Genomic DNA, 17,418 nt, shown 5'->3' with positions numbered 1-17,418 from the left:
CCAAAAGTATTGGGACGCCTGCCTTTACATGCACATGAACTTTAATGGCATCCCAGTCTAATGCCGTGTACACACGATCGGACATTCCGACAATGAAATCCTGGATTTATTTCCGACGGATGTTGGCTCAAACTTGTCTTGCATACACAAGACAAGTTATTGACGTTCGGAAAAAGCCAGTGCGGCTCCTTCTGCTTGATTCCGAGCATGCGTGAACTTTTGTGTGATGGACTTGTGTACACACAGTTGGACTTTCCGACAACAAGCTCACATCCAACATTTCCCGTCGGAAAGTCTGACCGTGTGTACGCGGCATTAGTCCGTAGGGTTCAATATTGAGTTGGCCCTCCCTTTGCAGCTATAACAGCTTCAACTCTTCTGGGAAGGCTGTCCACAAGGTTTAGGAGTGTGTCTATGGGAATGTTTGACCATTCTTCCAGAAGTACATTTGTGAGGTCAGGCACTGATGTTGGACGACAAGACTTGGCTCACAGTCTCCGCTCTAATTCATCCCAAAGGTGTTCTATCGGGTTGAGGTTTAGGCCAGTCAACTTCCTCCACCCCAAACTCGCTCATCCATGTCTTTATGGACCTTGCTTTGTGCACTGGTGCACAGTCAAGGGGACATCCCCAAACTGTTTCCACAAATTGGGAGCATGAAAATGTCCAAAATGTCTTGGTATGCTGACGCCTTAAGAGTTTCCTTCACTGGAACTAAGGGGCCAAGCCCAACCCCTGAAAAACAACCCCACATCATAATCCCCCTCCACCAAATGATTGGGACCAGTGCACAAAGCAAGTTTGGGGTGGAAGATAGAACACCTTTGGGATGAATTAGAGCGGAGACTGCGAGCCAATCCTTCTCATCCACATCAGTGCCTGACCTCACAAATACGCTTCTGGAATAATGGTCCAACATTCCTATAGACACACTCCTAAACGTTGTGGACGGCCTTCCCAGAAGAGTTGAAGCTGTTATAGCTGCAAAGGGCGGGTCAACTCAATATTGAACCCTACGGACTAAGACTGGGATGCCATTAAATTTCATGTACGTGTAAAGGCAGGCGTCCCAATACTTTTGGTAACATAGTGTGCGTATATACACGTGATTCTTCTTTTCCAAGTAGGAAGGTGGGCGCACGGCTGTGCACATGACGATCACCGGGTGCCGCGCAAGGATTGATCACCAGCTCCCATTGATCGGCTCTGATCTTCCCCGAACACAGCTCTGTGAGTGTAAACAACACGGAGCTGTGTTCAGTGACAGGGGATCTTGTTGCTTTTTCATTTACTGCTAAGCACAGAATTAAAACAACTAGATCCCCAGTAAAATTAGCACACATTACACACCACATAAACACATGTTAGGCACACTTTTAACCCCTTGATCACCCTAGATCTTAACCCCTTCTTGCCCAATGACATAAGTACAGTGACAGTGCATATTATTAGCAGCCAATTAGATCCCCCCAGCGTCAGTTAGTGTCAGATTGTCCGCCACACTATCACAATCCCATCACAAGTAGCTGATCACCGCCATTACTAGTATACAAAAAATAAATAAATAAAAATTCCAGTATATGTCCCATAGTTTGTAGACGCTCTAACTTTCACACACGCATGTGAGGACGCTATAACTTTTTTGTTTTTTGTTTTCACCAAAGACATGTAACAGAATACATTTTGGCCAAAATGTATTAGGAGATTTTTTTTTTAATGGGTTAGGTTTTATAGTAGAAAGTAACAAATATTTTTTTTTTTAAACTTGTTGGTATTTTTTCATTTATATAATAAAAAAGCACCTCCAGAACTGAAGTGGATACTTACATTTGTGTCCTTTAATGACTTTACGTAGGTTTTAATGCAAGATGGGGGTGCTCTGGAAACACAACGTTCATGGACAGTATATTTGCAAACTGCAAAAAAAAAAATCATATGTATAATAATAATAATAAAAATATACAATTGTAAAGTAATGCACACTCTATCCCTCAATGATGCTCATTGCTGTTGCTTAGCATAAACAGGAAAAAAAAAGTTTCTCTGTACAATTGCCCCACATTCATACCATCAAAAAACATCATCGCCACACTTCTGTTGTCTACCCTGAGGCCTTTTCTCCTGTAATCTCACCTACATACGTAATTATTCCCCCTTTAGCTTACCATGCAAGCCTAATTTCAGTTCCTTGGGAACAATTGCCAGTATACCACATGGAAGCCTAACCCAATGGTGATCCCTTGCCTCCTATGATGCTATTCGTTGGTCATTAGGGGCTTTCCTATAAAGGAATGATGTCACACCGAAGGTCTCATCCCATGTGGAAATGAGTGAATCAGTTAGGATTCACACTTAGGCTGATCCATGAATATTTGCCAAACATTACGGACCAGCCTGATAGCAGAAATTTGCTTACTTATGAATGGGAAAAGGGGCCCTTGGGAACAATTGCCAGTATATCATATGGTGACATTTACGAGCTTTGAACTCAACAGAGAGCCTGACCCAATGGTGATCCCTTGCCTCCTATGATGGCATTCATTGGGAATTAGATCTCATCCCATGTTTCCTTGTGCCACTGCCAGTCAATAAATTCAGGAGGATGTCCATTGGTTCCTGTTCATGACCAGCTGGAAGCTAACAGCAAGTGGGTGGGCAGTCTGCACTTGCCTAAAGAACATTGCAAGTGCAGATGCAAGTGCATCAATGTTTTTCCAAGGATTATGAACCATCCTGATTGCAGAAATTTGCTTACTTGTGTACTGGAAAAGGGGTCCTTAGGAGCAATTGCCAGTATACCACATGGTGCAACTTACAAGCCTTCTGCTCAGCAGGAAAACATGACCCAATGGTGATCTCTTGCCTCCTGTGATGCCATTCATTGGCCATTAGGGACTTTCCTATAAAAGAATGATGGCCCACAGAAGGTCTCATCCCATGATTCCTTGTGCCACTGCCAGTCAATAAAATCTGGATGCCCATTGGTTCCTGTTCATGACCGGCTGGAGGTCAACAGCAAGTGGGTGGGCAGTCTGTACTTGGCTACAGAACATGGGGTCCACATGTGAACAAAAAAAGGGCCTGAGTGAATACTCAGTCACCAAACTACTGAATAGCTGAGCTGATTAGTTGAGATTGACCATTTGTTTGTTATTTTGTAAAATTATTTCATGACTTTGAAAGCAAAACAAAGGTAAACTAAAAAGTTGCTTTTTTTATATTAGCCTAAAATCTAAAAATACGAAATACTGATATGAGAGGTCTTCAATCCAAGCAGAACACGAGAGTGTTTCCAGACAACACAACACACTAGAACCAATATATCTCAGCTTGGACTGTTGTTTCAGTAGGCTTCAGAAGGTCGATAATTACAGGAAACATTATGCATATAAAACGAGAAAACCTTATCAGAGCATGGCAGGAAATGTGTAACTCAATTAGTTCCCAAGTAAAATTTTTAAAAAATGACCCCCCGAATGATGAGCACTTTGAAGACAAATTGATGGCAGCCAAATGGACTGGTGTCATTTGTTAATAAAATATCTACATTTTCCAAAATATATGCTTATGAGCAGCTGGCAAGCAAGAAAGTAAAAGCCATATGAGTTTATGATCCTTCGTCTATTGGTTTATCTGATCCTTAAATAGCTGATTAGTCCATTTCCAGATAGCAAGTGTTGTCATAGATGCCATGTACTCGGTACAAGTTCATTTGTAACCTACAACAACACCACTATGTCTTCATTGCGCCAATTTGTTGCTTTCCGGAATACACCATCTGCTTCGAACATTTGATTTTCCAGGCACATTAAGGAACAAAAAAAATATGACATTGTAGTATCAATGTCATTACTTCGAAAACAAGACATGTTGTGCTGATTGTAAGAGGGAAGAGCGAGTTTGATGCTACTTAGAAAGTTTATATAAACTTTTTACAAAACTGGGTGAATGGGGTCATCGCTTTTAAGGAAATCAGAAAATTGAATTGTAAACAATTTTGGTAAGAGAAAAATTTTAAGGAAAGAAAACATAAAAAAAAAAACTAATGACTGTTGAGTATTGTCCTTGGAATAAAAATTTGGTCAAGATAAAAAAAAATGCCACTAAATGGACATAATATGAAGTTATATGTCCATTGTATGATTCTTCATTTAAAAATGGCAGTTGTGGGAGTTTGATGTTATTTAGAAAGTTTATATAAACTCTTACAATGGGTGAGTGGGGTCATCAGTTTTAAGGGAATCGGAAAACTGGATTGTAAGCAAATTTGGTAAGTAAAAATATTTAAACAAAGAAAACAAAAACTAATGACTGTTGAGTATTGTTTATTACAATAAAAATTTGGTTAAGACAAATAAAATGCCACTAAATGTACATAATAGGAAGTCATGTCCAATAGATGATCCTTTGGTTAAAAAGGCAGTTGTTGATGTTTTTAGTAAAGTTATAACAGCATTTTTTAGTTTCACACAGTTGTACTTGTTTCCCTTTTATAGATAAGAATAGCCTTTCTTAACATGGAGGAACCCTTGAATTAACTTTCCAATCTCAAGGAACCCCTTATAATAATTATATCTATAGCTCACTGTACAATACTAGGTTGGTCAGTGGGAAAAATGCTCCTTACATTGATGGTCATTGGAAAAAATGCTCCTTACATTGGTAATCAGTTGGAAGAATGTTCATTACATTGGTAATCAGTGGGAAGAATGATCCTTTCGATGAAGGTCAGTGGGAAGAATGTTCCTTACATTGGTAATCAGTGGGAAGAATGCGCCTTTTGATGAGATCATTGGGAAGAATACTCCTTACATTGGTCATTGGGAAGAATGCTCCTTATATTGGTGGTCAATGAGGAGAACCCCCCTTATAATAGCTTAAAATATCATTGGTGTTAGTGGGAATTTATCTGGGAGGCAGAAACTGCTCATTGCTCAAGGAACCCCTAGCAACCTCTAGAGCAGGAATCTCCAAACTTTCTACACAAAGGGCCAGTTTATTGTTGTCCAGACTTTAGGGGAGCTGGAGTGTGGCCAGCGGGAGTGGAAATTTTCCTGGCATTGGTGGGAGAAAATATCACCACATTTGGTATAAGGGGAAGGAATCGTTCCCTATCATTGGTATCCTAGGGAAGAATAGTGCCCCATTATTGGTGTCAGTGCAAGAAATTGTGCCCCATTGTTGGTGTCAGTTGGCAGAATAGTATCTAGTAAGAATGGGAGGAATAGTGTCCTAAGGGCCGGATAAAGGCAAGTAAAAGGCCGCATCTGACCCCTGGGATAGGTTGGATTAGATCAGGGATCCTCAAACTACGGCCCTCCAGCTGTTGCAGAACTACACATCCCATGAGGCATTGTAAAACTCTGACATTCACAGACATGACTAGGTATGATGGGAATTGAAGTTCCTGAACAACTGGAGGGCCGTAATTTGAAGACCCCTGGATTAGATGGTCCAAAATTACACAGCCTCCAAAGGCCAATGTCCTACGTGGTCTCCAAAGACTGGTGTTGGCCTGCACAGAGACAGGGCTTTACTGTACTGGGAGGAGGAAGGACAAATATGACACCAGAAGATGACCTTTCACCAAGTCAATGCTAACAGCAACAGGATAGCACTTAAAAAGTAATGACACTAGTAAAGAACTGAACACAGCACTAAGGACTAAGGGTTATTATGCCAGAAGAAGGGAAAAGGAATATAAACCAATTGCCACAATTTAACACACTGCAATGTGGCCTACAAAGACAAAGCGCTTTATGTCTCATTATGACAAAACAAATTATTTATTTGACATACTTTATATCTTATCAATGATACAGGGACAGACTGCTGTAATAAATGGTGACCCTGATGTAAGCGGGGACTATAATGGGGACCCTGATGTAAGCAGGATTTTAATTGGGGTCCTGATATAAGGGTGTCTCTGATTGGGACTTTGATGAAAGGGGGAATTTGATGGGGATCCTGATGTAGGATGGGCACTGATGGGGACCCTGATACAAATCTTTGTAAATTATACAATGTGGCCCTCATACTTAAGTTTAGAAACCTCTGATGTAGACTAATAACTAGGGTTGCACAGATACCAATACCGGTATCAGTGCCGATACTAAGCATTTGTACAAGTATCGGTACTCGTGCAAATGCTCCGGTACCTGAAACCGATACTTTCAGGCTTGGTTCTTTCAGCTGTCAGTGGGGTTCGCCTGTTGCCAGTTGAAGTGTAAATGAAGTCCCGGCAATTGGAGCTGTCAAAAAAAATAAAAAAAAGCAGCCAGGCAATGTTTATCAACAACATTGCTCAGCCGCTGAAACAGAAAGGTACATTGTTTCTTTTTGTATCTTTCTGTTTCTTCATTTACAAATCAAAGGGATGAACTTCGATCTACAGATGAAGTCAGTTTAAAGCAACCTGTCAAGTAAAAAAATATATTTTTTGTTTTTTATTAAATGTCTCTCTATATTAACCCCTTCATAACCCTTAATTTAATATAATCAGCCTTAATTAACTCCTTATTCATTTAATTATTATTTTCCTGCTGATTTTTTTTTTTCACTTCTATCTTATAAACCACCTATATTAACTACCTGTGTATACAAAGAACTGTTACTGATGACACAACATTTTTTGAAAAGGAGTGATAAAAGCCTCCTGTGATTTAGATACCTAACATGTCACACTTTTATAATTGTGTATACTTGTTTGTAATGGCGCCAAACTACGGTACCTAAAAATCTCTATAGGCAACGCTGTAAAAAAATAATTTATTGCTCTCACTGTTTACATACTTTTTCTATTTTAATATTTATTGTAATTCTTTAAAAGTTTACACTGTCGCTTTAATTTTTTTTAATCAACTTTATTGCTATTATGAGCAACATCCCTTATGTTAGCATGGGCAGTGGCAGGTACACTTTATTGAGTTATCTGGGGTCTATTAGACCCCATATATATCTCTCCCTCACCTTTAAAAGCATCTGATCAAACCAAGATTGGTTTGATCTGATGCTTTCGCAAGTCAGTAATGGCTTGTTTACATCCTGGCAAAACCGGAAGTGACAAAATACTTGTCACTTCCTGTTTCTTAGACCATAGAGATCATCTGGGATGTTCTGGTCCTCAGTCATCCCGCTGCATGTAAAATCAATCCAGAGACTATTTAGCTGCTAGCATTGCTTTTACATTTACAAGCATTGCCAGCAGAAAAAAAAGATACTGGGATGATGCCTGTAGCTGCAACTGTTATGCCCCGTACACACGGTCAGACATTGATCGGACATTCCGACAATGTCGGGGTGGGTCTTTACCGGCTTTGGGATCACAGATATAGAGGCGCGTAGCATGTCTGCAGGGAGATTGTGTCCGTCTAACAGAATTAAAGGCTGCAAGAAATGAAGGTGCCAAAGTGTCCAGGTATAATTTGCAATATGGGAGGGTAAAACTATCCGGTCCAAGAGCCTTACCGGGCTGGGTGTCAGCTATTGCGGCTGCAAATTCCTCCATGGTAATAGGTTTGGACAAGTCTACTCGCTCTTCAGTCATCAGCGTAGGAAGGTCAGTCTCTTGAAGATATTTGCGAATGTCTAGGGCTTTTTGGGGTAGCAACTGAGGGGTGGAAATTGGATCCAAGTTATACAGCTTGTAGTAAAAAGCACGGAATGTATCCGCCAGCTCCGGGGACGAATGGACTCTGGAGCCCGATGACGAGAGAAGAGCGGGCACGTATGTCTGAGAGCGCTTCGCGCGTAAGGCGTCGGCCAATAGCCGACCACATTTATCGCCGTATTCGTAAAAAGAACGCCGGGCCTTCAGTAGTACATGTTTCGCCTCGTACATGGAATGGTCTCGTATAGCTTCCCGAATACGGACAAGTTCCGTCTCGGTAGCACTATCGGGCCGACTCTTATGTTGACGTTCCAATGTGTGAAGTTGCGTCAAGAGGTCAGTCAAGGTTTTAGCATGACGTTGTTTGGCCGCATGACCGTGTTTGATTAGTATGCCTCTAATGACGCACTTATGCGCTGACCATACAATGGCTGGGTTGTCTACAGAATCTTTATTGACAGAAAGGTATGACTTGAGTTCCCGAAGGACGTCAGCGGCAATCTCAGGGTCTTTTAGGAGCATCTCGTTAAGTCGCCACGTGGATGTCCTGGGGGATGCTTGTGAAATAGACATCTCCAACAGAATTGGAGCGTGATCGGAAAGTGCTATATGACCTATGTCCGTCTTGGTGACCATGGGGATGGCTGAGTGTTTTAAGAAAAAAAGGTTGATTCTGGAGTAAGACCCATGAACGGTGGAATAGAAGGTGTAGTCCCGTTCTTGAGGGTGCATTATTCTCCAGATATCGATTAGTTGGTGTGAGTGTAAAAGATCTTTTAGGCGAAGTCGGGTTCCCCTAGGGAGAGAAGACAGGTTCGAGGAGGAGTCTTTATGGGGGTCCAATGTTAGGTTGAAATCCCCACCTAGGACAAGTGTTCCCTCATTGAAGGAGTCGAGCGTGGATAAGAAAGCCTCAAGGGTGGGGAGAGGATTTGAATTCGGAAGGTAGATGTTCGTGAGAGTGAAGGTCTGAGAACAAATTTTTCCTTTTATGAGGAGGAACCTACCCTCCCGATCACGGAACTCCGCGAGGAATTGCCATTGGAGGGACTTAGAGATGAGTATACTCGTCCCTTTTGATTTAGAGGACAAAGACGGACTGTGATAGGCCGTTGGGAAGTGTTTGTTAATTAGTTTAGGAATGCAATATGCGCTCTTTGCCTCCAGAGCTTGGCGAGACAGCTAGTACGCTTCTCCGGGGAATGCAGCCCCTTTATGTTCCATGAGAGGATTTTGACAGTCATGTTGTCTAGGTCTAGGTCAACTTGCGTTGACTCCCGGGGTGCACAGGGAGGGGAGGGGAGGAGGGGAGGGAAATGGGTGAAGGGAGATGGGAGTGAAAAAAAAAAAAAAAAAGGGGAAGATTGACAAGAGAAAGAAGAAGAAAGATAAGAAGAGAAGAGATCTAGTAGTCCAAAATGTAAACTCCGCAGAGAGAAACTACTGCCACCTGGGCAGAGTGTGCCTAGTGCGGGGAGTAGTAAGGCACAGCTGAGTTCCGGGCCCCGGCCATATGGGCCCCCGCAGCCTTTGTGGTCAGCCATTAAGGCACCTTTATTGTTACCCGGCTGGGGAAAAAAAAAAAAAAAAAAGTAAAAAAAAAGTTGGTGAAGACGGATTAACGGGCCGTAATCACAAAGTATTTGTCTTGCAAGCAAGTCTTAAACTAGGACAGCACCGGTCCCGCGTCCCAACCCCGAAGCCGCACAGCGCCCAAATCTAGACACCAGGGCCACTGCATCTCAGCGGAACCCAAAAAAAGACTGTAACCATAGTGTATAACCTGTAAAAAGGGCAAGGTGTTAGTTGAAGAAACAGTTACCTGCTCACATTTGCACATAAAACAAAAACAAAAACGAAAAAAAAAAAAAAAAAAAAAATTTAGAGGAAGAAAACCCCTCGTTAGAACATAGTTATATACATATTTATATGCTCATCATCATAGGGAACATGAATACGTATAGTCTCTATGGCAAATAGTACGATGTTATGTCTACGGTTCCATCATCAGGCAGTCAGAGCCACCTCATTATTCCAATACTCTGGGCGTGGTAAAAAAAAAAAAAAAAAAAAAGAGAGAAATTGCTCTTGCATGTAGGCTAGGAAGCATTGTTCCAGTTGTTCTTTGAAGGCAATGGGTCAGAGTTGAAGGTACCAAGCGTAGTACTGGGTTTGTCACATTAGAAACAAGACAACTATTATGTGGGATGATCGATGCATAGGGGAGGCCTATTTTCGTTCGTGGACCAGTGTGTGCTGAATGTCAAGCTGGAAGGCCTCTAGTTTGCGGGCCTTACACATAATGTTCCTGACATGTCATCAAGCAGCAGAAAAGTAATTTAAACTCAAAGTTCACATTCACTACTATTAAGTTATTGTTATGCTGTGTACACACGATCGGAAATTCGGCCAACAAAAGACCAATGAGAGCTTTTGGTCGGAAAATGTGACCGTGTGTATGCTCCATTGGACTTTTGCTGGTGGAATTCCTGCCAGCAAAAGATTGAGAGCAGGTTCTCAATTTTTCGGTCGGAAAAAGTTCCTATCCGAAAATGCGATCGTCTGTACAAATTCCGACGCGCAAAATTCCTAAACATGCTCGGAAGCGTCATAGTGTTCTACGTCACCGCATTCTTGATGGTCGAAAGTTCAGAGAACTTTTGTGTGACCGTGTGTATGCAAGACAAGCCTGTGCGGAATTCCATCGGAAAAACCATCCAAGTTTTTTCCGACGGAAAATCCGCTCGTGTGTACGGGGCATTACATACATAAATGCATTCCTGGTTACTGAGCTGCATTAAATTGTGTCTTTTATACCTGGCTAGAGTTTGGCTTTATTTCGCTATTATGAAGCCATATATATGATATATATATATATATATATATATATATATATATATATATATATATATAGATAGATAGATGTATGTATCTATATCTATATATCTATCTATCTATCTATCTATCTATCTATCTATCTATCTATCTATCTATCTATATATATATATATATATATATTTATATATATTTATTTACACACTGTGGACACCATCAATGAGTACACCCCAAAAAATTTGTCCGGAAACCTTTACTTTCCTTTCAGAGTCAGCATCTTCTATAGGGCACTATACTACACTATTGATTGCAACCAATATTTGTTCATTTGCACACACAAAAAAGTATTTTCCCTAACAAATTTACTCAAGACTATGTTGCAAAAATGAATACACCCCAATGAAAGTCTTAGGAGCAAAGCTAAATTTTAGACAACAAACTCCTAATTAACAAGAATTCAACTACAGGTAAGTCTAATTATTCATTAAACAGTTGTCCAGCAGACAGGTGATTATAAAAGGGCGTTTCTTAACAAAGAAAACTCCTCCCATTTCATGATGTCAGCAATGGCACCACATGGAAGAGAAATGTCACAAAGGCCTGAAAAAGAAAATAATTTCTTTACACAAGAAAGGTGAAGGCTACAAGAAGATCAGCAAAGCTTTACTTATCAGTCAGAATACTGGAGCAAAAGTCTAACAAAGATGGAACTGCAACCATCTCACAGAGACCTTCAGGCCGTCCACGGAAGTTAACACCTCGACAGGAGCGTCTTCTGGGTTGAAGAAAATCACCATGCAAGTTTGAGTGTCATCCATAAGGGAAGCCTCTCCTAAAGCCCATGCACAAAAAAGTCCACCTAGAATTTGCCAGGGCCCATGCTGAAAAAGAAGAAGACTACTGGGACTCTGTACTCTGGAGTGATGAGACCAAGAAAAATATTCACTGTATGGCGTCCCAAAAGCAAGGATTACAAAGCAAAATGCATGTTGCCTAAAGTAAAACATGGTGGTGGCAGTGTCCTTCTGTGGGGCTGCTGGTGTTGGGGAGCTGCATTTTATTGATGGTATCATGAATTCACAGATGTTCTGCTCTATATTGAAAGAGAAGATGCTACCATCACTCCGTGCCCTTGGTCCTCTTGCACTTTTCCAACATAACAATGATCCAAAACACACATCTAAGGCCACTGTTGCATCACTGTTGAAAGCGATTCAGTGGCCAAATATGTCTCCTGATCTGAACCCAATCAGGGGAACACCTATGGGGAATTCTGAAGAGACAAGCATCACTCTCCATCCAGCATCCAGGCTCTAATAAAAGAGGTCGTTCTTAAAAAATGGAAAAAGATTGATGTTTCAATATATCGCCAACTTGTTCATTCCATGCCTAGAAGACCTGGTGCTGTCCTTACAAATCATAGAGGTCCTACAAAATACTAGATGGAGTAGTTTTTGTTGTGGGGTTTATTCATTTTTGCATCAACTAATTTGAGTAAAACTGAAGATTTTGTAATCTAAGTTATAATAATAACCTTACTTTCATGTAATGCGCTGAATAAATGCTCTATAAAACTCAGTTTTGTCAAAATTTTGCGATATTGAATAAAATCTTACTTTTCAAAAGAGAAGTACTCATTTATGGTGAGCATTGTATATATATATATATATATATATATATATATATATATATATATATATATATATATGTATATATATATATATATATATATATATATATATATATATATATATATATATATATAAAATATCTTTTACTTTTTCCTCTTAAAACAAAAGTTGTAACTGGTCTTTTAAGATACGACACCCTGTAAATTCCTCCTTCACAAATAAATACTATCATCACATTACTTAAGGCTCTCTGGTTACTTTATTTTCTCTCTTCAAATTTTTTTTTTTTGCGGTAAAGGTTCGTGGCTTTGGCACAGTTTCTGCAAACATCAAGTCAAGTATTTACTGCATATCTGCTGCTGGTGGTGATAAGTGAGTTATGGGATTTACTTGAAGCTCAGGCCCAGGAGTTTTCATCATCTCCGGGTTGCATTACTTAAAATAAAAACCTGCAGATGTGCCTTTTAACCCCTTTTACCTCGCTAAAAAGGGAATATTGTCAAGAAAGCTCTTACCAGGCATTTCAAACTACAGGACAGAGGCTTTCCATAGCCATGCATGCTTTGATAAATGATCAATTTCTTTTCTGATGGATCTCTCCTGATAGGAATAATCAATCCCATTCAACCAATATGACACACACACAGTGAGATGGATTTTGATTGATAGTTAGGACACAGCCATAAATGATTATTCGCATCTTTGTTTCCAGTATGTAATCTCATAATCTGATCTATTGGAATATGTGTTACTAATATTTTGCCCTGTCCAATCGATTAGGCTGGATCGAATCCGATTAAAATGAAGTCTAAAGCCTCGTACACACGATCAGATTGTTCCCCAACAAAACCGTGGAATTTTCTCCGAAGGGCATCGGCCCAAACTTGTCTTGCATACACACGGCAAGGAATTGTCAGCCAACAAATACGAACGTAGTGACGTACTACGTGGTTTTTCAGCTCTTTAGTGCCACCCTTTGGGCTCCTTCTGCTAATCTTGTGTTAGTAGAAGTTTGGTGAGTGTTGATTCATACTTTTCATTTCACGCTTTTCAGTTAGTTTCTGAATGGACGTTCGTCAACCAGACATGTTGCGGAATTGGAGGAGATAACGTGTTATTTATTATTGGCCTTGGAGTTATTGCTTTGACATTATTATTTTGGTTGAATAATAATGATTTGATTTGGTATATTTTCTATATTTTTGGATGCATAGAATGCACTTTTTGGTTAAGTTCTGTTGGCAGATATCATGTTTAATTTTATTTGTTTTCTTTTTTTAATGCACAATAAAAAAATTGTGGAGAATAATACTTGGCTTTGTGTTTTACTTCAAATGACAGTTTGTTGTCGGCAGTTACATTAAAAAAAAACAATGTAAAATTAACAAGGGACACCAACATAGTTGTATCTTTGATCTTAAAAACTACGGGATAATGGTGTTGTGGTAACTTGCCCCAAGTAAAAAAAATAGAAACGCATAATAATATTATTCTTGATATCACTAGAAAAAAAAAGCCTTTGAAAAATTTTTTGCCATAACTCCATCAGTATCACCAGCAAAACAGCTTCATTATTATCCCATTAAAGACGAAGAGAATTGTGCGCTGCATTTGGGGATTTCATAATTTTCCGCGTCACGAATGTTAGTTCATTTATGAAAGCTAGTTTACAAGACCGACCGCTTCCGGCTCGTCCTTGCTTCCGAGCATGTGTGTTTGTACTTTGGACTTTTGTCCAACGGACTTGTGTACACACGCTCGGAAAATCCAACAACACACATTTTAAAACCTGCTATCTAACATTTGTCCGCAGAAAACAATTGTCCGATGGAGCGTACAAAACGGTCGGATTTACCACCAACAGCCTGTCACCGAACAATTCCTGTCGAAAAGTCCGATTGTGTGTATGCGGCTTAAGGCCTGGTTCACACCTATGCAGGTTGCAGTTTATGCATATTCCAGGTGCATTTTGAGTTTTTCAATACACATTTTGAATCCATTGAAGTCTATGGAACCAAAAACACAACCTGCTGGTCCCTGGCCCTTTCCATAAAATGCACAGATGCAAAAGTGAAAACGCACTAAAAAATGCCTAGGTGTGAACCAGGCCTCAATCAGTCGCAAGAGAAGTTACAGCTATTCATTTGTTTGTAAAATCAAAGAATGTATGTCCGCCTCATAATAGTAGTAAAAAAAAAAACAAATAATTGATATTTATAGTAATACTTACCATCAGCAATGAGAACATCTATTTTCATTTAAAGTACTCTTAAAAAAGAAAAGACTAAATCCAGAAACTTAAAATTTACTTATAAGTAGCGATACCCCCGCTACTGTTTATTCCCTAAAAGTACAAAGGCTTCCCAACCACCACAAGCACCAGTCCATTCATACCGGCTCCAGTAACTTGGTCTATGGGATGTCTTTTTTAAAATTTATTGCCTGAAGGAATCATAACAGGAGTAGGGATTAGGGCATGAGATATTCAAATGATTAATACATAACAATTAGATGGCAATCTTCTTCTTAAGAAACTGTGAGTATCTGAGCAGTCTAATGCCGCGTACACATGAGCGGACTTTTTGACCGGACTGGTCCGACAGATTATCCGACGGACTTTCGGCAGACTTCCAACGGACTTTCCCAACTAATGGACTTGCCTACACACACGATCACACCAAAGTCCGATGGATTCGTACGTGATAGCGTACGACCAGACTAAAATAAGGAAGTTGATAGCCAGTAGCCAATAGCTGCCTTAGCGTCGTTTTTTGTCTGTCGGACTAGCATACAGACGAGCGGACTTTTCGATAGGAACTGGGTCCGGCGGACTTCCGACGCAAAGATTTGAAACATGTTCCAAATCTAAAGTAAGTCAGATTTTCAACCGAAAAAGTCCGCTGCAGGTCCAATGAAGCCCACACACGGTCGAACTGTCCGCTGGACTCGGTCCGTCGGACCAGTCCGGTCAAAAAGTCCGCTCGTGAGTACGCGGCATAAGGCCTCACAGCTGGGGACCAGGGGGGAAATTTCTTTGGTAGAAAACTACTGGTAGGTGGTAGCCGATGCAATTTCCAGAACACTGCACAGTCACAGGGATCAATCTAGGGTCTTTACTCACAAGTCCCCAGAACAGCTGCCACTCTCCAGCTTCCTCCAGACATGGTCCAGTGAGTGAGACACTGCAATCATCATCTAGGAAGGTCCATCCTGGCCTTCAGCCATGACACTGCTGAGGCCTCAAGAACAGCTGCACAGTCCGTGGGCTGCCTGAGGGTAGCAGCCCATCAGACTCTGGAACCCTCCTGGGGAGGAAGAACCCAGCTCTCCAGTGCCTCAGACTATTTATCACCTGTCCAGTCACCTTCTGGACACTCTTCTCCAGGGTTTGACTGGAGCATGATAAATATTCAGGCTGGTTATCTGCAACTCCCTCCTTAATCCCTGGGAGCTTCTTCCAGAGTAAAGGGAAGCAATCAAACTCCCAGCCTGTCAAACCCTGAACAGGCCAGAACAAATGATCGCTGCTCGATTGATTACAGAAGAAGCCAAAAACTAAATTTGCCTAACATCCTACACTTGGAGTCACAGCCTGAGACACATCCTGAAGGACAACAAAGCCCAGCCATCCACACCAGCGCACATGAAAATCTGAATCTGCACTTTGAAGATTGTGAAATACATGAACTTTATATGGACTATATTGAATCAATTTATTGCTATATCGTATTGATTTTTACTAGTTGGAATTACATATGTCAGTTGTGTTTTATCTTTAATTCATGCCGGGTAGCGCTCTTATATTGTTTTTCATATTTAAAGGCGCAGACACCTTTGAGAGCGGCAATCCATTAATTCAAATTTTTTTGCACATTTATAATCATTATCGTCTAGATTTATTACACTTATCCTTTAGCGCAGGAGTATATACTGGTGTACTACGTACACATTTATATACTTATTGATTTATTGCACCCCTACATTTACCACCACTACATTTATCACCACATTAGAACCTCCTTAGGGTGTATGTGGGTGTCAGGTCTGGGCTCAGCCCTTCCTTCTCTGAGCTGGCTGCTCAGCTGTCGGCTAATTGCCAGCTCCCATCTCTCCACAGTTACTCAGCTGTTGATGATATCCTGCTCGTCAGTCCTGCCTACTTAAGCCGTCCAGTCCAGATGATCTCTGCCTTCGCCTTGGTCAACATCACAGAGACGCTCTCCTGCGTTCCTGTTTAAAGACTTACTTTGCTGACATCCCTTCTGGCTCCAGATCCTGCTTGCTGTTTCACTACATTGATCCCTGACTTCTGGCTTGGCTGACTATCCGCTCCGGTTATTGAACGTTGGCCATGTTTTGACTACGCTTGTTCTATTTACTTTTATTATTAAACAAGTGTGATTTAACTGTATTTCTGTCTTGGTCTGATTTCATGGTTTCTGACAGTGGGTGGAAGCAGTCTTATATAAACCTCAGACATCGAGGGTCTGGTGTTCCCTGTTGATCCCCATGTAAGAGTGAAACGCGTTGGGGCATGACCTGGCTGGAGTCCGGGCTGAGGCTGCCATTCATCTCACTTCATGCACATTGGTCTGGTTCATGATGTGCGGCTTATGGACCCTTTCCTTTGACATTGCTGCAGCTTGGAGCTAGGACCAGCTCCCTGTCCCTGCCTGAACTCACAGCGCTCTAGTTGGACTTTACCTCTCTACCTGAGCGGCATCTAAATTTTGTCTTTTTGGCTCAGACTGGTGACCTTTGCTATTAATGTTTATAGTGGCAAAATTCCAAGATCAAAAGACCACACTAGCCCCTCAGAAAACAATGACTAATAAACAACTAATAATTTGTCCACCAGCCCTACAAATTCAGTTCAACAGCTGACTCTTCGATGCTAAAAGAAGTGTCCAAGAACCTCAAAATTTTTAAAGTGTATGAATCTGCAATCAGAAAGAGCTTGCGCCAATTCACCTGCATAGGAGATGTGCCAGAAAAAAGGATTTGCTGTTCAAAAAGAACATTGGAGTAATACTATAGTTTTTCTTGGAACACATAGGCAAAGACCGGGCCTTCTGGAATTATGTGCTGAGGAATGAACTATCAAATATAGAGTTGCTTGGTCATAGTAACAGAGGATATGTTCGGTGCAAACCAAAGACATGCTTTTAGGTGAACCACATACCAACTGTGAAGCATAGTGGTGGAAATAGTATGGTTTGGGATTGCTTTGCTGCTTCACTACCTGAGCAGCCTGCAATCAACTATGAATTCTGTATTGGGGGCACCAGCAAGAGAGGAGTAGCCAGGAGCACCGGCGGGGGACCCGAATAGAGAAGGATCGGG

At 41.0% G+C, this 17,418-nt stretch overlaps 1 protein-coding gene across 1 annotated transcript in view; it reads right to left on the bottom strand.

Annotated features, from left to right (window-relative positions):
- DGKB (diacylglycerol kinase beta) overlaps window positions 1-17,418 on the bottom strand; it is an 804,956-nt gene that overhangs the window by 498,876 nt on the left and 288,662 nt on the right. Inside the window, exon 12 of the mRNA XM_073629524.1 lies at window positions 1,828-1,916. Coding sequence (XP_073485625.1) covers window positions 1,828-1,916 — 89 coding nt within the window. The remainder of the gene's footprint in view (window positions 1-1,827; window positions 1,917-17,418) is intronic.

This window comes from Aquarana catesbeiana, linkage group LG05 (genome assembly GCF_042186555.1).
Source record: "Aquarana catesbeiana isolate 2022-GZ linkage group LG05, ASM4218655v1, whole genome shotgun sequence".
Taxonomy (NCBI): domain Eukaryota; kingdom Metazoa; phylum Chordata; class Amphibia; order Anura; family Ranidae; genus Aquarana; species Aquarana catesbeiana.
The sequence above is the reverse complement of the archived record's forward strand: the minus strand, read 5'-3'. Positions and strand labels throughout refer to the sequence as shown.